The sequence below is a fragment of the Ambystoma mexicanum genome, chromosome 9 (genome assembly GCF_040938575.1).
Source record: "Ambystoma mexicanum isolate Mex_15411 chromosome 9, UKY_AmexF1_1, whole genome shotgun sequence".
NCBI classification, from domain to species: Eukaryota; Metazoa; Chordata; class Amphibia; order Caudata; family Ambystomatidae; genus Ambystoma; species Ambystoma mexicanum.
This window is the reverse complement of record NC_090931.1, coordinates 268693460-268714554: the sequence shown is the minus strand read 5'-3', so window position 1 is coordinate 268714554 and position 21095 is coordinate 268693460. Positions and strand designations below refer to the sequence as shown.

At 47.1% G+C, this 21095-nt stretch overlaps 1 protein-coding gene and 1 non-coding gene across 4 annotated transcripts in view; both read left to right on the top strand.

The window, feature by feature from the left end:
* The window catches only part of LGALS9 (galectin 9), a 148968-nt gene that overhangs the window by 115028 nt on the left and 12845 nt on the right, over positions 1-21095 (top strand). For 2 of the 3 annotated variants that reach the window (XM_069614607.1, XM_069614608.1), the window contains one exon: positions 6812-6853. The exons of the other annotated variant lie outside the window; for it this stretch is intronic. In XM_069614607.1, the coding sequence (XP_069470708.1) occupies positions 6812-6853 (42 nt within the window). The remainder of the gene's footprint in view (positions 1-6811; positions 6854-21095) is intronic. 3 annotated transcript variants of the gene reach the window in all.
* On the top strand, positions 14582-14743 carry LOC138490634 (U1 spliceosomal RNA). Its single transcript, XR_011275569.1, has one exon. It is a non-coding gene; the product is annotated as a U1 spliceosomal RNA (small nuclear RNA).

Sequence of the window (21095 nt, the reverse complement as noted above, 5' to 3'; positions counted from 1 at the left end):
AGAGGACACCAGGGAAAGTGCGAATCACAGTACAGTGTTTGCCCCAGTGTGCCTGGAGGTTCCCAGTGACACGTGTTAGACAATGCAAGGTGAAGAGGACGCCAGGGAATGTGCGAATCACAGTGCAGTGTTTGCCCCAGTGTGCCTGGAGGTTCCCAGTGACACGTGTTAGACAATGCAAGGTGAAGGGAACGCCAGGGAATGTGCGAATCACAGTGTAGTGTTTGCCCCAGTGTGCCTGGAGGTTCTCACAGACACGTGTTAGAGACTTCAAGGTGAAGAGAACACCAGGGAATGTGCTAATCACTGTGCAGTGTTTGCCCCAGTGTGCCTGGAGGTTCCCAGTGACACGTGTTAGACAATGCAAGGTGAATGGAACGCCAGGGAAGGTGCAAATCACTGTGCAGTGTTTGCCCCAGTGTGCCTGTAGGTTCCCACTGACGTATGTTAGACAATGCAAGGTGAAGAGGACACCAGGGAAAGTGCGAATCACAGTACAGTGTTTGACGCAGTGTGCCTGTAGATTCTCACAAACACGTGTTAGAGACTTCAAGGTGAAGAGAACTCCAGGGAATGTGCGAATCACTGTGCAGTGTTTGCCCCAGTGTGCCTGGAGGTTCCCAGTGACACGTGTTAGACAATGCAAGGTGAAGGGAACGCCAGGGAAGGTGCGAATCACAGTGCAGTGTTTGCCCCAGTGTGCCTGGAGGTTCCCAGTGACACGTGCTAGACAATGCAAGGTGAAGGGAACACCAGGGAAGGTGCGAATCACTGTGCAGTGTTTGACCCAGTGTGCCTGGAGGTTCCCAGTGACACGTGCTAGACAATGCAAGGTGAAGGGGACACCAGGGAAAGTGCGAATCACTGTGCAGTGTTTGCCGCTGTGTGCCTGTAGGTTCTCACAGACACGTGTTAGAGACTTCAAGGTGAAGAGAACACCAGGGAATGTGCTAATCACTGTGCAGTGTTTGCCCCAGTGTGCCTGGAGGTTCCCAGTGACACGTGTTAGACAATGCAAGGTGAAGAGGACGCCAGGGAATGTGCAAATCACTGTGCAGTGTTTGCCCCAGTGTGCCTGGAGGTTCCCAGTGACACGTGTTAGACAATGCAAGGTGAAGGGAACGCCAGGGAAAGTGCGGATCACAGTGCAGTGTTTGCCCCAGTGTGCCTGTAGGTTCCCGCTGACGTATGTTAGACAATGCAAGGTGAAGGGAACGCCAGGGAAGGTGCGAATCACAGTGCAGTGTTTGCCCCAGTGTGCCTGGAGGTTCCCAGTGACATGTGCTAGACAATGCAAGGTGAAGGGAACGCCAGGGAAGGTGCGAATCACTGTGCAGTGTTTGACCCAGTGTGCCTGGAGGTTCCCAGTGACACGTGCTAGACAATGCAAGGTGAAGGGGACACCAGGGAAAGTGCGAATCACTGTGCAGTGTTTGCCGCTGTGTGCCTGTAGGTTCTCACAGGCACGTGTTAGAGACTTCAAGGTGAAGAGAACACCAGGGAATGTGCTAATCACTGTGCAGTGTTTGCCCCAGTGTGCCTGGAGGTTCCCAGTGACACGTGTTAGACAATGCAAGGTGAATGGAACGCCAGGGAAGGTGCAAATCACTGTGCAGTGTTTGCCCCAGTGTGCCTGTAGGTTCCCACTGACGTATGTTAGACAATGCAAGGTGAAGAGGACACCAGGGAAAGTGCGAATCACAGTACAGTGTTTGACGCAGTGTGCCTGTAGATTCTCACAAACACGTGTTAGAGACTTCAAGGTGAAGAGAACTCCAGGGAATGTGCGAATCACTGTGCAGTGTTTGCCCCAGTGTGCCTGGAGGTTCCCAGTGACACGTGTTAGACAATGCAAGGTGATGGGAACGCCAGGGAAGGTGCGAATCACAGTGCAGTGTTTGCCCAAGTGTGCCTGGAGGTTCCCAGTGACACGTGCTAGAAATTGCAAGGTGAAGGGAACGCCAGGGAAGGTGCGAATCACTGTGCAGTGTTTGACCCAGTGTGCCTGTAGGTTCCCAGTGACACGTGCTAGACAATGCAAGGTGAAGGGGACACCAGGGAAAGTGCGAATCACTGTGCAGTGTTTGCCGCTGTGTGCCTGGAGGTTCCCAGTGACACGTGTTAGACAATGCAAGGTGAAGAGTATGCCAGGGAATGTGCGAATCACTGTGCAGCGTTTGCCCCAGTGTGCCTGGAGGTTCCCAGTGGCACGTGTTAGACAATGCAAGGTGAAGAGGACGCCAGGGAATGTGCGAATCACTGTGCAGTGTTTGCCCCAGTGTGCCTGGAGGGTCCCAGTGACACGTGTTAGACAATGCAAGGTGAAGAGGACGCCAGGGAATGTGCGAATCACTGTGCAGTGTTTGCCCCAGTGTGCCTGGAGGGTCCCGCTGACGTATGTTAGACAATGCAAGGTGAAGGGAACGCCAGGGAAGGTGCGAATCACAGTGCAGTGTTTGCCCCAGTGTGTCTGGAGGTTCCCAGTGACACGTGCTAGACAATGCAAGGTGAAGGGAACGCCAGGGAATGTGCAAATCACTGTGCAGTGTTTGCCCCAGTGTGCCTGGAGGTTCCCAGTGACACGTGTTAGACAATGCAAGGTGAAGGGAACGCCAGGGAATGTGCGAATCACTGTGCAGTGTTTGCCGCTGTGTGCCTGGAGGTTCCCAGTGACACGTGTTAGACAATGCAAGGTGAAGGGGATGCCAGGGAATGTGCGAATCACTGTGCAGTGTTTGCCCCAGTGTGCCTGGAGGGTCCCAGTGACACGTGTTAGACAATGCAAGGTGAAGAGGACGCCAGGGAATGTGCGAATCACTGTGCAGTGTTTGCCCCAGTGTGCCTGGAGGTTCCCAGTGACACGTGTTAGACAATGCAAGGTGAAGGGAACGCCAGGGAATGTGCGAATCACTGTGCAGTGTTTGCCGCTGTGTGCCTGTAGGTTCTCACAGACACGTGTTAGACAATGCAAGGTGAAGGGAACGCCAGGGAATGTGTGAATCACAGTGCAGTGTTTGCCCCAGTGTGCCTGGAGGTTCCCAGTGACACGTGTTAGACAATGCAAGGTGAAGGGAACGCCAGGGAATGTGTGAATCACAGTGCAGTGTTTGCCCCAGTGTGCCTGGAGGTTCCCAGTGACACGTGTTAGACAATGCAAGGTGAAGGGAACGCCAGGGAAGGTGCGAATCACAGTGCAGTGTTTGCCCCAGTGTGCCTGGAGGTTCACAGTGACACGTGTTAGACAATGCAAGGTGAAGGGAACGCCAGGGAAGGTGCGAATCACAGTGCAGTGTTTGACCCAGTGTGCCTGGAGGTTCCCAATGGCACGTGTTAGACAATGCAAGGTGAAGAGGACACCAGGGAAAGTGCGAATCACAGTACAGTGTTTGCCCCAGTGTGCCTGGAGGTTCCCAGTGACACGTGTTAGACAATGCAAGGTGAAGGGAACGCCAGGGAATGTGCGAATCACAGTGTAGTGTTTGCCCCAGTGTGCCTGGAGGTTCTCACAGACACGTGTTAGAGACTTCAAGGTGAAGAGAACACCAGGGAATGTGCTAATCACTGTGCAGTGTTTGCCCCAGTGTGCCTGGAGGTTCCCAGTGACACGTGTTAGACAATGCAAGGTGAATGGAACGCTAGGGAAGGTGCGAATCACTGTGCAGTGTTTGCCCCAGTGTGCCTGTAGGTTCCCACTGACGTATGTTAGACAAATCAAGGTGAAGAGGACACCAGGGAAAGTGTGAATCACAGTACAGTGTTTGCCGCAGTGTGCCTGTAGATTCTCACAAACACGTGTTAGAGACTTCAAGGTGAAGAAAACTCCAGGGAATGTGCGAATCACTGTGCAGTGTTTGCCCCAGTGTGCCTGAAGGTTCCCAGTGACACGTGTTAGACAATGCAAGGTGAAGGGAACGCCAGGGAAGGTGCGAATCACAGTGCAGTGTTTGCCCCAGTGTGCCTGGAGGTTCCCAGTGACACGTGCTAGACAATGCAAGGTGAAGGGAACACCAGGGAAGGTGCGAATCACTGTGCAGTGTTTGACCCAGTGTGCCTGGAGGTTCCCAGTGACACGTGCTAGACAATGCAAGGTGAAGGGGACACCAGGGAAAGTGCAAATCACTGTGCAGTGTTTGCCGCTGTGTGCCTGTAGGTTCTCACAGACACGTGTTAGAGACTTCAAGGTGAAGAGAACACCAGGGAATGTGCTAATCACTGTGCAGTGTTTGCCCCAGTGTGCCTGGAGGTTCCCAGTGACACGTGTTAGACAATGCAAGGTGAATGGAACGCCAGGGAAGGTGCGAATCACTGTGCAGTGTTTGCCCCAGTGTGCCTGTAGGTTCCCACTGACGTATGTTAGACAATGCAAGGTGAAGAGGACACCAGGGAAAGTGCGAATCACAGTACAGTGTTTGACGCAGTGTGCCTGTAGATTCTCACAAACACGTGTTAGAGACTTCAAGGTGAAGAGAACTCCAGGGAATGTGCGAATCACTGTGCAGTGTTTGCCCCAGTGTGCCTGGAGGTTCCCAGTGACACGTGTTAGACAATGCAAGGTGATGGGAACGCCAGGGAAGGTGCGAATCACAGTGCAGTGTTTGCCCAAGTGTGCCTGGAGGTTCCCAGTGACACGTGCTAGAAATTGCAAGGTGAAGGGAACGCCAGGGAATGTGCGAATCACTGTGCAGTGTTTCACCCAGTGTGCCTGGAGGTTCCCAGTGACACGTGCTAGACAATGCAAGGTGAAGGGGACACCAGGGAAAGTGCGAATCACTGTGCAGTGTTTGCCGCTGTGTGCCTGTAGGTTCTCACAGACACGTGTTAGAGACTTCAAGGTGAAGAGAACACCAGGGAATGTGCTAATCACTGTGCAGTGTTTGCCCCAATGTGCCTGGAGGTTCCCAGTGACACGTGTTAGACAATGTAAGGTGAATGGAACGCCAGGGAAGGTGCGAATCACTGTGCAGTGTTTGCCCCAGTGTGCCTGGAGGTTCCCAGTGACACGTGTTAGACAATGCAAGGTGAAGAGTATGCCAGGGAATGTGCAAATCACTGTGCAGCGTTTGCCCCAGTGTGCCGGGAGGTTCCCAGTGACACGTGTTAGACAATGCAAGGTGAAGAGGACGCCAGGGAATGTGCGAATCACTGTGCAGCGTTTGCCCCAGTGTGCCTGGAGGGTCCCAGTGACACGTGTTAGACAATGCAAGGTGAAGAGGACGCCAGGGAATGTGCGAATCACTGTGCAGCGTTTGCCCCAGTGTGCCTGGAGGTTCCCAGTGACACGTGTTAGACAATGCAAGGTGAAGAGGACGCCAGCGAATGTGCGAATCACTGTGCAGTGTTTGCCCCAGTGTGCCTGGAAAGTCCCAGTGACACGTGTTAGACAATGCAAGGTGAAGAGGACGCCAGGGAATGTGCGAATCACTGTGCAGCGTTTGCCCCAGTGTGCCTGGAGGGTCCCAGTGACACGTGTTAGACAATGCAAGGTGAAGAGGACGCCAGGGAATGTGCGAATCACTGTGCAGCGTTTGCCCCAGTGTGCCTGGAGGTTCCCAGTGACACGTGTTAGACAATGCAAGGTGAAGAGGACGCCAGCGAATGTGCGAATCACTGTGCAGTGTTTGCCCCAGTGTGCCTGGAAAGTCCCAGTGACACGTGTTAGACAATGCAAGGTGAAGAGGACGCCAGGGAATGTGCGAATCACTGTGCAGTGTTTGCCCCAGTGTGCCTGGAGGTTCCCAGTGACACGTGTTAGACAATGCAAGGTGAAGGGAACGCCAGGGAATGTGCGAATCACTGTGCAGTGTTTGCCGCTGTGTGCCTGTAGGTTCTCACAGACACGTGTCAGAGACTTCAAGGTGAAGAGAACACCAGGGAATGTGCTAATCACTGTGCAGTGTTTGCCCCAGTGTGCCTGGAGGTTCCCAGTGACACGTGTTAGACAATGCAAGGTGAAGGGAACGCCAGGGAAGGTGCGAATCACAGTGCAGTGTTTGCCCCAGTGTGCCTGGAGGTTCACAGTGACACGTGTTAGACAATGCAAGGTGAAGGGAACGCCAGGGAAGGTGCGAATCACAGTGCAGTGTTTGACCCAGTGTGCCTGGAGGTTCCCAATGGCACGTGTTAGACAATGCAAGGTGAAGAGGACACCAGGGAAAGTGCGAATCACAGTACAGTGTTTGCCCCAGTGTGCCTGGAGGTTCCCAGTGACACGTGTTAGACAATGCAAGGTGAAGAGGACGCCAGGGAATGTGCGAATCACAGTGCAGTGTTTGCCCCAGTGTGCCTGGTGGTTCCCAGTGACACTTGTTAGACAATGCAAGGTGAATGGAACGCCAGGGAAGGTGCAAATCACTGTGCAGTGTTTGCCCCAGTGTGCCTGGAGGTTCCCAGTGACACGTGTTAGACAATGCAAGGTGAAGGGAACGCCAGGGAATGTGCGAATCACAGTGCAGTGTTTGCCCCAGTGTGCCTGGAGGTTCCCAGTGACACGTGTTAGACAATGCAAGGTGAAGGGAACGCCAGGGAAATTGGGCGTCACTGTGCAGCGTTTGCTCCATTATGCGTGCAGAGGCCTACTGACACATGTTACATAATGCAAGGTGAAGGGGGTGCCAGGGAAAGTGTATATCACTGTGCAGTGTTTGTCCCAGTGTGCCCGGAGGTTCCCAGTGACACGTGTTAGACAGTCTCTGCCAATCCGAACATTTCAATGGGAAAAGCTTCAATATTTTCCCAATACTCCAAAAGTTACCCGAACATTCTATTTTTCACCAAATGAAAATGAACACTTTCTCTATTTTTCTTCTTCTAGCCATACCCAACTCCACCGTTTCAGCCACCGTGCCAACAGTGTGTAAGTTCATTTAATTTCTTTTAAATTTGAATTTTCCTAACTGCTTTAAATTCTGTTCCTCATTTTCTGTTTCTCTTCGCCCCCTTAAGCAATACAAATAGTCCTTATTTAAACCTCACCAATAGTTATTAACAAAATGACTACACGCGCATCTGAATGAACACCTATCAATCTCTAGTATTTTAAAATACAAATAAAAAGACATGGGGTGGCAAAAATAGAAGGTGAAAATAAAACTTTGAAACATACATTTGAGTATTTTTTTTACTAGAAGTATAATATCATAAGAAAAAAAAGGTACAGTGAGCTAAAGTGTGACTGCAGACTATAGAGTGGGTACTTTCCCAAAGAACAGGCCATTTTTGCTGTGTTCATTCTCATAGAGGAGTGCCCATGACTCATTTTTGATTTTTTTTAAGTGCCTTAGGTCTAGTCACCCTAAGTTTCCCAGGGTCATCCAAACGTGGACCCCTTGCTCACGGTGCTGAGAGCGTCACAGCTCCACCTCACTGATGCAAGGCTGAAACAAGTGTATGGGGTTGCTCTTGGTACTCTTGGTCAGAAGGGAATTGCCATAGCATTTCGGTGCTGGTCTGCCCATGTGGGCGGGACAAAGATTGATATGCAAATGGATATTTCCCATCTGTGAAAGGAACAGTGAGCAAAAGTGTGGCTGCAGAGTCAGAGTGGGAACCTTCTCAAAGAACAGGCAATTTTGGCTGTGTTCATTCTCATAGAGGTGCGCCCATGACTAATTTTTATATCATAAGTCGCCAAAATGTTGTTATAGTCCCAGAAACAAGGTTTGTCCATTAAATTCAAGATTTTAGATCCAAGGTATACTCTGCTATTTATTTAATTGTGTTAAAAATGTGTCACTGATAAATGGAGTGGTAGCACAATGTCACAACCGGCGCTTCTCACAGTAATGACAAGAATTAATTAGTGACATTCAAAGAGTGGTTATATTTGTGCTTTTAACACAGGGCGATTATAAAATGCAATTTGGGACAACGTAAAGGGGTTAGTAAGCAAAATGAATACACAAAAAGGTATGTTTCAATTGTACATGTGAGAATTGTAAATTAAATGTCTGTTTTTCAAAATACGGAGCTTTGGTGGCATATAGTCTGATTTTCCATGTAAACATGTATGCCCAGCCGACTCGTGTTTCGAGCAGACGCTCTTCATCAGGGCTTTATGTATCATGAGCAATGTTACAGTCAATGGTGTATCTTGGCATAATAACAAGAACACATTTTGACCACAGATTTCATTAAGTAGTTACTTGTACGATTGCGAGCAGTGAAGCGGTGTGATAGCCACATCAGAACAAGCTTCAGGTTGCCTGGCAACATAAGAACGCGCAATGTGAACAATGGAAACGGACTGTTAAGCCGATCGGATACATGTAACTAAAAACAGAGTGCCTTCTTAGCCAGCACTTGTTTTTAATATGAATAGTGCTTCTCCAATAGCATGAATATTGGCATATTTAACTGAGAAGAAGGCCAGTTCCACGTTTGCGGATGGCCTTTATATAACACAAACTTGAAAGAACATATAGTGGATATGGAAGTGTACGATAAACACTTGGGGATCCGATGACCTTATGGTTGAGACATGTGGGTACCATGCCATGTAAGCCATGGTAACATTACAGTGTGTCAGACCATATAAACTGACATAGTTGGGAGCAAAATGCCATTAGATATTGTTGCCCTATTTATTTTTGAGGGAACCTATGTGAGACAAGAAATTTAATGATAAGCGAGGGAAGATCGGTGGCATGATAATTGAGACCTTGGGTACCATATCCCGGAGGTATTAGGGTGTGTCGGGCCATATAAGCTGACATGGGTAAGAGCAATATACCTTTGTGTACTATTGCTGAATTAATTTTTACAAGTACTGCTTAAACCAATTTCTGTTAAAGTGAGCATTCGTGAATGAATAAAGGATTCTGGCCAGCTGTACTGAATGGGGAATTCCCACGCCTTGGGTAACCATTTTGTCAGTGGAAAGACGATCTCATTCACTACAGGCACATTCTCAGTATGCTGTGTTGAGCTAAGGATTGATGAACACATAGAGTTCATGGTCTATGTTTAATCCATCTCTGGTGGCCTGTAATTCAACAATTAACCTGGCTTCTTTTTGCTGCATGGCCAGTGATCTCTTGTTGCATCTGATATTTCGTTTGAATTGCAGGATGCCAATACATCTAATGCCACTAGTATCATTGTCTGGGTGTTCAAGATGCCAATGGTTCGCTATTGGGTTTAATGTATCTTTGGTTAAAATTGCCTAAAAGTGTTCCCGTATTCGGAACCTCAACTCACATTCAGTGCTGCCAATATAAAATGTCTGACAAACACAAACAAGGCAATACACAACGTAATTAGTTCTGAAATTAATGAATGCCTGTATATCAATGTTATGTCCATTGTTTGTAACAAAGTGCTTAATATTGGTGACTGTATGTTTTCAGAAGTTGCCAGAACCACATTTATGAAAGCCCAAAGCTGGTGGCAGCCATGTGGTGATATGTGGGTCCTTGGGTTTAAAAAAAAAAGCTTGGACTGATAATGTTACCAACACTTTGGGCTCTCAAAAGTACCATTTGAGGTTTGTCTGTCAAATTGATGCAAGTCTTGATCAAGTCTCAGAACTCTCCAGTGCCGCCTTAGTATATCCTACATGCTCTTGTGATGAGCTGAGTATTTAGTGACAAAAAGGACGCATTCTTTGTTTTGTTTACTGTGTGTGTTCTTGGGTGATAGTAATTTGTTACGATCAGTTGATTGAGCTTGAAATGTAGCAGGGTTAATGTCTTGAGACTTGTATCCCATCTTCCCTAAATCTGGTGGCAATCATATTAGATTCTGATTTATAATCATTCTAATTACTGCAATTGCGTTTTGCTCGTAACATTTCACCTTTAGGAATATTGCGAATGACACTTTCTTCATACCCCCTGCGGGCGTGAAGGACTGAGTTACCTTGTTCGGTTTTCTGTAAGTACGGGTAGTTTAAGTTGTCAATAATCTCAATTTCTAAATCAAGAAATGTAATGTTTGTATGACTAAATGTACAGGTTAGTTTTATAAATGTGTCACTGTTCGACTTAAAACTTACAAGTACCTTTGTATTGCGCCCACATGGGGAGGAAGGAGGCCAGAAGACTACTCACTTAAAAAACACATTCCAACACCTAGTGGACCATCAAAAAGAAGGCAGGCCAGCTGCGCGTGCAGATGGACTTCAGCGATTGATGTATCACTGTAGATGTGTTATCAATCACCTCACATCTGAGAAGAGGTCTAATGCAGGTGCACAAGGTCATGATTTTGTAGTTGCATGTTGAAAAGGTAATCTATCATATACTGCCCTGTCCAGCTCAAAAACATTTGAGAAATACATTGGATACATGGTGCTGAAAAGTGAGTTACTCTGAGGGAGACAATATGCAATGTCTGACTTACTCCTGTCTTAGGGAAGATTCACAAAGAAGTCATAAGTCTGGCTTACTCCTGTCCTAGGGAAGATTCACAAAGAAGTCACAAGTCTGACGTACTTCTGTCCTAGGGAAGATTCACAAAGAAGACATAAGTCTGACTTTCTCCTGTCCTAGGGAAGATTAAAAAAGAAGTCATAAGTCTGACTTAGTCCTGACACAGAGGAGATTCACAAAGAAGACCTAAGTCTGACTTACTCCTGTCCTAGAGAAGATTCACAAAGAAGTCATAGGTCTGACCTACTCCTGACATAGGGGAGATTCACAAAAAAGTCACACATCTGATTTGCTCCTGTCCTAGGGAAGATTCACAAATAAGCCATAAGTCTGACTTTCTCCTGAATGTAGGGGAGATTTTGCAAAGAAGTCATAGGTCTGACTTACTCCTGACATAGGGGAGATTCACAAAGAAGTCACACATCTGATTTACTCCTGTCCTAGGGAAGATTCACAAATAAGCCATAAGTCTGACTTACTCCTGAATTTAGGGGAAATTTCGCAAAGAAGTCGCCTGACTTGCCATTGACATAAACCTGGAGGGAGCTATCTGATTTAAGTTAAAAAGAAGTTACTATCAACAGCTATTCCTATTAAGTCAGAAGTAAGTCAGAGTTAGTCATAGTAACCTCTTGGTGAATTGGCCCATTAATCTTCACTTTTCAGGGATAAGGCCCATGAGTTGGGCAGACATTTTAGCAGAACTACTGATACCACCTCCATCAAGTCACCCTATTCTGACTTCACCAGTTGCAGGGGCGGGGTTGTATTGCTGGAATACTGTGGGAGGCATTCCAGAAAAACAGCTAGTGGTAACCTTAAAGTGTAATTTTTTTATAAGCTTTTAACCCATTCCCACTTTCAGTGTGTAGATGTAAATGGTTAACATAACATACAGTAGTGGCGGATTCAGGGAGTGTAAAAAGGGGCGCTTGCCCCCCTGGCTCCAACCTAGTGCCCAGTGCAGCCCACTGCCACCTCCCATTATTTTACTGGGCTGGCGCTCCACTCTGTCAGCCATGAATTAAGTTCAATACACAAAAATAAAAATACTGGGTGCACAGCCGCAAATGTACTGTGTGTGCTGAGATCCCGCAGCGGCAGCAGCACATCTCTATTGCGGGTTGCCCTTCCCTGGCCTGGTAGATCCTGTCTGTTTGGCAAAACGGATGGTATAATCCCAGGCAGCTGGCAGCAGCGTTTGATTTGTGTCCTGAAAATCACACTATGTTGCAAATGTGATTTCCCCGGCCCCATCTGGCCGTTGGCCACCGAGGGACCAGACTATATGGAGCTGACCTGGGCAGGCACATTTGCTGTTATGTAGCAAATGATCCGCCTGCAAAACAAGCGGCCACCTGGACTATTAGTGTTACGGTGCGTGTGTGTGAGCACGCCGAGAGCCACTCAACCACCTGACCCGCCACACCAGGAAAGCCCTTTTTGCTACCCCTGATCTGCCACCTGCCCGCAGCCTGCCTGCTTGGCCATGCCACACTGCACTTGGACAGAGCTGTGAATGCTTGCATGTTGGAGATCACATGGCCCACTAACCAATGTGGACTCAAACTCTCTGCATACTTAAAAGAACTCACACAACCATCTCTCGCACAACAAGCTGCATGCACTTCACCACACTGCAACAAAACATAAGCTGCACCAACAGCACACGCAGACTGACACCGATCCAATACTCGCACCAAAGCTCAGCACCCGGTGTCTACCGAGTTGAAGCTACCAACAGTACATCACTCCTCTCACTATCCTACTCCCTCTTCACCTTACAAACTCCTCCCACCTTCTCATTTACAGATCCTCCAGTGCGCCCGGGGACCAATTACGTTGGTGACGGTGCGCTATATAAGTACAGATAACATAACATGACATAACATAACACTGCACTCCTAACAGACCCTGCTGTCCCTGACCTGCGTGTGTGTGTGCGTGCATGCGTGCGTGTGTGTGTGTGTGCCGGTGCTGTGCCCTGTGCATGCCCTGCCCTGCCTGCCCCTGGCTACATCGGAGTCGGAGACTGAGAAGAAGTGAGCACTGCTGCACAGTGCACAGATCAGGTGAGCAGAGCGCTGTCTGTGAGAGTATAAAAGCAGACGTTTGGATGAACCGCTGCAGCAGGTTATCCTCTAATGCAAGGTTGTCCAACATACAGCCCGCGGGCCACAATGCGGCCCGCCAAGTCATTTTATGTGGCCCGCGAGGCCGTATGTTGGACAACTCTTGAGTTAAAAAAAATACATATTTTTTTTAAATGTGCCTGTGCGAAAAACTGTAACTTCCTCTGGTGACCACATGGTGTCAACAGAGGTAGTTACAGTCCTCAGCCACGAAGCGTTTATTTATTTATGCAATGTTTGTCGGATATCCGACAAACATTGCATAAATAAATAAATTTGTCAAGAAGATCTTGGGACTTGATGATGGAGGAAGGAGAGACTAATTTATATCACAGCATAGTGAGGGTTACCTCAGGAATACCATCCATTTTCAGTGAGCGCGGGTCCATACAATTGCCCAGTACTCCCACAAACTATGAACAATGGGATTAATATAGTTGCAATTACTTTGCATTTAAATATCCCATTTCAGGCAAGTAGGACCCACCATGCAAGAGAGGAACGGGCTCTGGCCCAGACATGCCCGTTCCTCTCTTGCATGGTGCTTCGAGGGGCAAAAGGCGAGCCGAGATGAAGGGAGGAGGTGGTGAGGAGAAGAGAATACTGGCCCGGGCGAAGGATTATGTGGATAGGTGCTGTGCAGGAGTTCCTCTCGGCATGGGCAGCAAGTGGATTCCTGAACCCCTGATTAGCCGTGGGCCGCTGCTCAGAGGGCCATTGTGCAGAGTTACTTTCAAGGTTTGTCATCTCTGGACATATGTTTAGCAGGGGTTGCGGCGACACAGCCTGTCTGCCCCAAAAATCGTTCTTTTGAATTGCGAATGTCACCGAAGATGAAACTTTATCAGCTGGGAAACGTAACCTTTGCAGTGCTTTTTTTCCTCGTCTCGAGACAAAGAAGAACAGCGGGAGCACAGTTACATTTACCTCTAAGCACAGTGCGGATTGATGAAAATGTCCATGCATTATACCAAGTACATTGGACATTATAGATGTGGCCAGTGGGGTATCAAAGCATGGCGAATACCACATGTACAGCACCCTAGTAGTGCCCCAATAACACATTGCAACCTGCAAATGGGCCTCAGTGGACCACCTGCCAAGGTTTCTGAAAGTTGCTTATGATCTTGATCTGTGATCTATGATATGATCTGATATGATAGGTTATTTATAACGCGCTTAATGCCCATGCAGCAGTGATCCCAATCATAAAAGTGAAACAGGCAAGCCCAACAGGTATAACCTATTTTCACTCTTTTGGTAGCGCAGTCTGAGGGCAGCCTATACCCTTCAGGAGAGGTGTGAGCTGATACAGTTGCAACAGAAAAAACAATAGTACTATGTTCCCAAAATACCTTTGTTCTTGTCTTTCGGATCTCAGCAGAGCCAGGCTTTTCAGCATCAGACCAGAAGCATGGGTGCCTTTGCGCTGGGCTGGTGTCAAGTCGGAGAGCAGCAGCGATGGGCCCCAATGATGCAGTTCTGTTTGGCAGTGGTGCTGATTTGCGGGTAGAAAACGCTGGGAACAGTAGGCCGTGCCAAGTGGATGGCACTGGAAGACTCAGTGACCTCTGGGCCCGGACAAGGGAATACTTGCCTTTGGTGCTGTGCAGGCTCGGCTGACACAACACGGCATATGGTTTCGGCAAAGATGTCAAAGCTTCAGCATTGTCATTGAGCAGAAGTCTGAGATTCAGGGGTGGTGGAGCGTCGAGGTCCAGGATGATTATGATGGTGTCGATGGGGCCAGCGCTGAGCAGCTCCGCTCAGGAGGGCCATGGACCCGTGTGGGGCTGACAGGCCAGTGGGCAGACTGCAACAGACCTGCTCGAGCCATCCTGCTATTTATACAAATCTCGGGCCGAGCAGGGCCTGATGGGAGAAAGGAACTGCGCTACAATCTGCTCTTCTGCTGGGCTCTGCCTGCTGGAGCTTCCCCCTACACGGGGGACATGCAGCTCTGCAGATGCTCAGAGCTTCCAGGGGGTGGGGAGTTGGGGCTGGGTCAGGGCCTGCCTTCTCACCCTCGCTTAACGGGGCTTCCCAGAACTGACCCAACCCCTCCACTCTTGCATGCAACTCATACTTAGCTGGCAGAGGAGAATCTGATCTCAAGGGCAGATCTCCCAGGGTGAGGCTTACCCACTGCACATTGGATTTGCTGACCCCTGCTATGTTCCCAAATGCGGGATACACTACTGCATTATTTCTGGTAGTGGGGGACGGCGTTCGCGCTCTCCCGCTGATTTATTGGTGAAAGAAAAGGTAAAGTGTGCACTAGGCCTGCTAGGTTGCATACTTTAAGATTGTGCTCACATTGCGTTTCTTCAATTAGGTTCACCTTTGGGTGATCGCTTTTCCACATTTTATCTGTTGAATTGAATTATGCTTCTTTCATCACCACAGAAGTAATATGTATTACAGAGATAAGCTGCCATATGTATTGGGCACACTGCACATGCTCAGGCAGCATCAATCATGCTTTGTACAGGACAATGCTGGCCTAAATTGGGAACAGCCAGCATTGGCATGTTGCTACAGGGGCATATTTTGGGTACAACCAGCATGACAATGTGTTACATCAGTGACAGTGCTGTCTTACACTGTGGACACATTGATCTTGTTGATCTTGTTGTAAAATGTTCTTTTCTGCTGTTGATGACATGGAATTTTCATGTTCCCCTTTAGAACTGATTGTAAACTTATGGCTTTTTGGTCACCTTTTCTGCTGTAAAATGCACCATTTCAACCCCATATTTGAAAAAAACCCTCCCTAGAACCTTGTAGCTCCCTCGCTACGCTCGGTCGCCCCCACTAATTCAGAAAAATATTAACACATAGACACTGAAAGAAATCATAAGCAACTAACCTTTGATCACTGCCCATGACACCAAAAGCTATCTTTGGGACTGCATGGCTATCACTGCCTGTGATGCTATTGTGTCAAAGGTCACACAATATCGCTTTTTAATATACTGCTTTGGGTGAGGTTGTTGACTTTTGGCTCGCCGGCCCACTGGGTGACAAAAAGTTAATGCTTCGGCCCCACATTCAAAAAGGTTGGACAAGCCTGCTCTAACGCATCAACTAGTTGTGGCCTGTGCCACGCAATGAGGAACTCATGGAGCTCCAGGGCACAGGAGAATAAGCAGGGGCAAAGGGGCAGTGCCATAGGACATAAGAAATAAAACAGTGACGGATCTGCTGGAAGACCAGAGCACTGATATTTGTGCAATTGACGCTGCCCACGGATTCCCCAATGACAAGCCATAAAGATTTGTCAAAGAGACTATACAACAAGCTAGACCTGCCTGGTGGAACTGCAACGCTGCATAGCCAGCTCCCATACCCGGGGTGGCGGGGGGGAGGTGTCGGGGGAGTGGGACACAAAGGGGTTATGTTTCCTTTTCTTTGCTGTTGTTTAAAAATGCTAATAAAAATACATTAAAAAAAGAAATAAACCGTGCCATAAGCAACAGCAATGCTCAGCACTCCCTGCAGACTCCCCAGCCATCACCCATGGCCCCATGTCACTAGCATCAGGCAGGAAGGGAGACACATCAGGGGGCTAATGAGCACCTAGCTGACAGCGATCCAAGAGCAGGATGTGGCAGGGAGTGAGAGACAACAGCAACAAAGGAGAAAAGGCTTTTCACACCAAGGTGTGTAGGGCCTTCGGTGCCATCAGGCTAGGCCTACACCCAAGCACCCAAACAAAAGACAAATGACATAGCTTCAGGCTATGGAATGTGAATATAAGGAGAGTCAACTGGAGGGAAACTCCAGTCCTTCTTGGTGCTCTGAACGAAGCACCACTAGTCATCCTGCAAACGCAGGGACTACATTTCTTTCCCCAGAACCCACCCACCCATAAAGAACGAGAAGAATGAGAAAGCAAGAAGCAGAGAAAGCAAAGACAACAAACGTTCTTCGCAAAGTCGTGGAAAGAAGATGGCGGCACGGGCCAGGAGGACACCCTCTGGCCCATGTGCCCAAAAGTGCAACGAGAAATGAGACTTTTTATTGAGTGTAATGTATAAAAAAATTACAAATATGGTTTATGATTTATGTAGGTGCAATAAAATCCACTGCCTTTTTTATTGCCAACACTAAATCCAATGTCTCAGTCATCTGTAGGGCAAACCCAAAGGGGGTTTGGGTTAGCGGGGAACGTACAAATGGTTGCCATCTCTGCTCCCCAGTTTATGAAAAATCCCGGTTTTCAACAAACATTCAGTCTTAGATGGGAAAAAGAGGGTTGCCTGTGCCTCCCTTTCAAGCCATGTTCATAAATATTTGTGGGAATCAGGGTCTGCTGAACCCTTCCTCTTCCTCACCAGTAAGAGTGGAATACTGGGAAGTCTTGCAGAGTTGAGGGCCCGGAGCAGTATGAAGCGAGATTCATGAGTGGAGAAAAATGTGTCAAAAAACAAAGCGGTTCCTTCATTCTAAGGAAATCAAATGTGTCCACGGCGGGTTATGACGCACTCACTGGTTCTTTTCCTCTCCCGACTCCTTATGGACGAGGAATCGTACTAGATAAGAACAAATATTATAAGGTGCTTGCATGTTGGTGTTCAGTTGAGTGGCAGTGAGTCTGGAGATATTAATCCTAGTCTCCCCCTTCGACCGCCACTGGATCCTGGTCCATGTTTTTATTTGAGCATATACGTGGCTGATCTAGAAAAATATGCATGTTCCAAACTTCCGACTAAAGCACTAGGTTTTCCTTTTGGCTTGCAAATGCTGTTACTTTGAGATGCTGATACTGAGGGCGAGCTGTTAAAAAAATGAATTGTACTCAAATTCAGAATACCTTGCAAGCCTGTTTGAAAGTGTTGGATTCATACTCACCCCAAACAATTAGGTACCCATAATGTTAATGCTCTGAGCGGTCCATGTGGCTGCCAACGACTCCTCAGTCGAGTACTTGTATCGGTGTCATTGTTGTTTGTGTTCTTATCGTATTTAGACTAACTACAGGTGCAGTGATGTTTTTTAAAAAACTGACCTTGTGTATATTTAAAGGGATAGTGCGCTCAAAAATTGCTTTGTCCCGATCGTTCGGGCATGCGTTTTTCAGCATACTGTGATCGATCGTAAAAAAACGTTCTTATGCATCTTACCTTAGTTACACTCACCTTTACACATGCGAAAACAAGGGGTTGGGCGTGGCCATCTTGTGCTAATCTTATCCGTTGCTGCATTGCCTTAAGGTCGAATGCCCTTGCGGCATTAAATAGTATCCCCCGCCCCTGAAGCTGACATCACTAGACGCTTATGCCCTTTTTCACGAAGCCAATGCACGTTGCATGTCAAGGTTCTCTGTGCGCAAGCTATTGACGTATCTCCATGGAAATGGCTGGACACCTCTTTCCTCAATAGGTAAAAACAGACACCTTCTCATCAGACATCAGAGTTGCTTTTTCAATCGTTTCACTGTCTTTTTTTGGATTGCCTGTGACTCGTTTCTGCTCTGTTCAGCTACTTCCTTAGCACAAAGCACATGCAAACAAATACTTACACTAACACTATTGATTTATGAACTCACATAGCAATGTTAAAATACATGTATTCTGTATTTTGTTTGTAGCCAAGGGGAGACGGTGCATCCTCAAAATATCAAATGTGATTACAAAGTTATTGATGGATTCTATTGATAGCACGACCGTGCCATTTTCCCCTTAAATAAACATCACAAGATGAGATACCTGTCATGCCCTTCTGACTAGTGCATGCGATGTGGCAGGAAAAACTGCATGCCTGCTGCACCCTTTTATAGTTGAACACCAAATAAATGCTGCCACATACAGACATAATGCACTAAAAAGTATTCCTCCCTATCAAAAGTTCCTAGTTATACCCGCAAAAATTAAGGAAACGGTAGTGACCCAGCCCCTCTCTGATGAGACCAGTGCGGTGCCCCCGGAGCAGCACTTCCCCCTCAGCATCAAAACCTGGCTCCACCACTGACATACAGTAGTAGATTACACCACTAGGGTGCATTTATTTTTTTAACTTTAAAAACAGGTCACTACTGGCCCTTTTTTAATTAATTGGTAAGGTGGTGAGAATGGACATCAGAGATGCCCAACTTTTCACCCCCCTACAACACTCGATAAGTTGGTGTTTTAACTGTGTTTCCCCTTGGGACAGTATAAAAAAAAAAATTCTGGCAATATTTTTACATTCTTGCCCACGCCTCTCAGGTGGATGTAAAAATAGGCAGGTTTTTCTGAAAATCCGCCAGGGGACTTTCCCTCCGGTGGTATTCCATCGCAATATCCCCAAATATATCCCTCCCATCACTGTAGACTGTAATTCAGCAGGAACGTTTGAATATTCCGCTGGAGGTACCATTGCCGTCGAACTTGTAAAGTCCTCCCCAGGATTATTCCTGATTTTTTTTTAACTCCACCTAAGAGGTGGAGGTAAACATTTCAAAATGGACCCAAACATTTTTGTGACTTTTTTTACAAAAATGTTCAGAAGTGAAGCCCTGGCGTGTGCCTTTATTACAGTTAAACATTTTAGAGGGGTGACCAAGTGAGCTCCCTGTCTCATCACCTACCCGTTCTAAAATCCTTTTAGTGTAATGAGGGTAGCATCTGCGCTGCACTTCACCCTAACATGTTTTTGGGGTCATTTTGGAGTTTTTACCTCCGCCTCTAATGTGGTGTTAAAAATGGCAAGACTTTGGAAAAGCCATGGAAGGATATGAGAATGTGGCCAGATGAAATAACTGCAAACTCTGAACCCAGTGGAGGGTAATTCTGGCAGCAATTTGTAAATTCTGGCAGAATTACTGTTACCGCTGGACTCATAATGACCTCAACGTCCCCGATTTACTTTCATAATCAGACTATTTCATTGATAAAAAAAAGTTACTATGAGTACAAGGATTTAAGAGTTCATTGCAAGTTCATTGGTAATGTTAATTCTGGCGGTATTTGCTAAATGCCACTAGAATTACATTAGCTGGATTCAGGGTTTGGAGGAATATCTCTGGTGGTATTGCAGCAGAATATTGTCAGAGGTATACCCCCACACCCCTGCAGTTTTTCAGCAACAACTGCCTATTTTTACCTCCACTTCAAATTTGGAGGGAAAATGTTAAAACGGCACCAAAAAAGAAAATGCCTTTTCCACTTTACAGAAGAGAAGTGCAGGCGCATCCCTTCAATACAGTAAAATACATTTGGAGAAGCCTAGGGGGTAACAATGCGAGTTTCTATGATGCCCCCTCTCACCACCTTATCCGGGTAATGCAAAAAAAAGGGAGTCAGTATTAACAATTTTCTGCAGCAAAATCTTTTTACAGCAGTGGTCTGAGCCACTATCACATTGAAGGCTGAAATGTATATATTCATGTTTTTAAAAAAACACTTCTCTGCCATTCTTTGAGTATGAGAAACACCACTGATGGAGGAAGTGTTTACCACCGGTGGTATTTCTTCAAAAACGTCTGCTCAGTTCGTAACCACCAGCTGTGTGGGATCTACTACAGCCCATATGGGCAACACGTAAAGACAAAAGTTCAGTTCACGCCGGATATAAAGAAAATGATCAGAGCAGTAGAGGAATTTCTAGAAATCCCAGGCCAACATATCTGCATCACCAATAGCAGCAAAGAAGTTAAGTTTTCGACATATTGCAACCATTAAAAGAAGAGGATCAGTCAGGACATGCACCTGGAGCCCTCTTACTAATTATTGTGTCTCCCTCCAGATATTTTGGACTTTAACTCCCATCAGACCTAGCCAGCATAATCAATGCTGCAGGATCATGGGGTTTGTAGTGAAAAACACTTCTGCGGCTCCATAACAAGTAGTCATGAGCTCGAGCATGGGCCTTCAACCAGCGGCTCTCCAGATGCTTTGGAATACGACTCCCATGATCCCAGGCCATTGAATAGGCAAGATAGGGTTGATGGGCTGGTGTAGTCCAAAACATTTGGGCGCAGACCCCTGAGCTAGAGCAACACGGATTGCAAAAAGTGCATCACAGGAATGCCTAATGCAGAAGCGTAGCAAACAATATAATCCACAACACAAACTGCAGTAATTTCATAGAGTGGTAGCAAGCATCCTTACTGAAACTCACAAAAAAGGGACTTCATGTCCCTCATACGAAAAAATGTACATGATGTACTAGTAGCCTCTTCACTGAAATTCAACATTTAGTAATGATGCACGAAACTGTCTATGGCAATCTATCCTCTCTCGACTATCTGATAAGCCTTTGCTACTAACATCAGGTTACTGCAAGTCCTGTGTGTTACAGTTATATGTGCCATACACTGGTACATACTGCTCTAACAATTAAAAGCATTTCCAATGCCAACAATTTGGGCTTCTATGTAGGCAGGCGAAATGTAGTTGCCAGGCACAGCTGTAGTGCTATTAACTGCCCATTGATGGTAGTAGGTGCAAAATGGTGCGAGTACCTGGACATCTAATTGCAGTGGCTGGCAAATGCTAAATTCTCATACACAAGCCAAAGGTGTGGGCTTTGGCAATGCCTGTTTTCAACAGGACTTCAGTGACGGACATTCAGAGTGCTTCTAAATCGATTGGGTGGAGGCAGACTTGGTTAA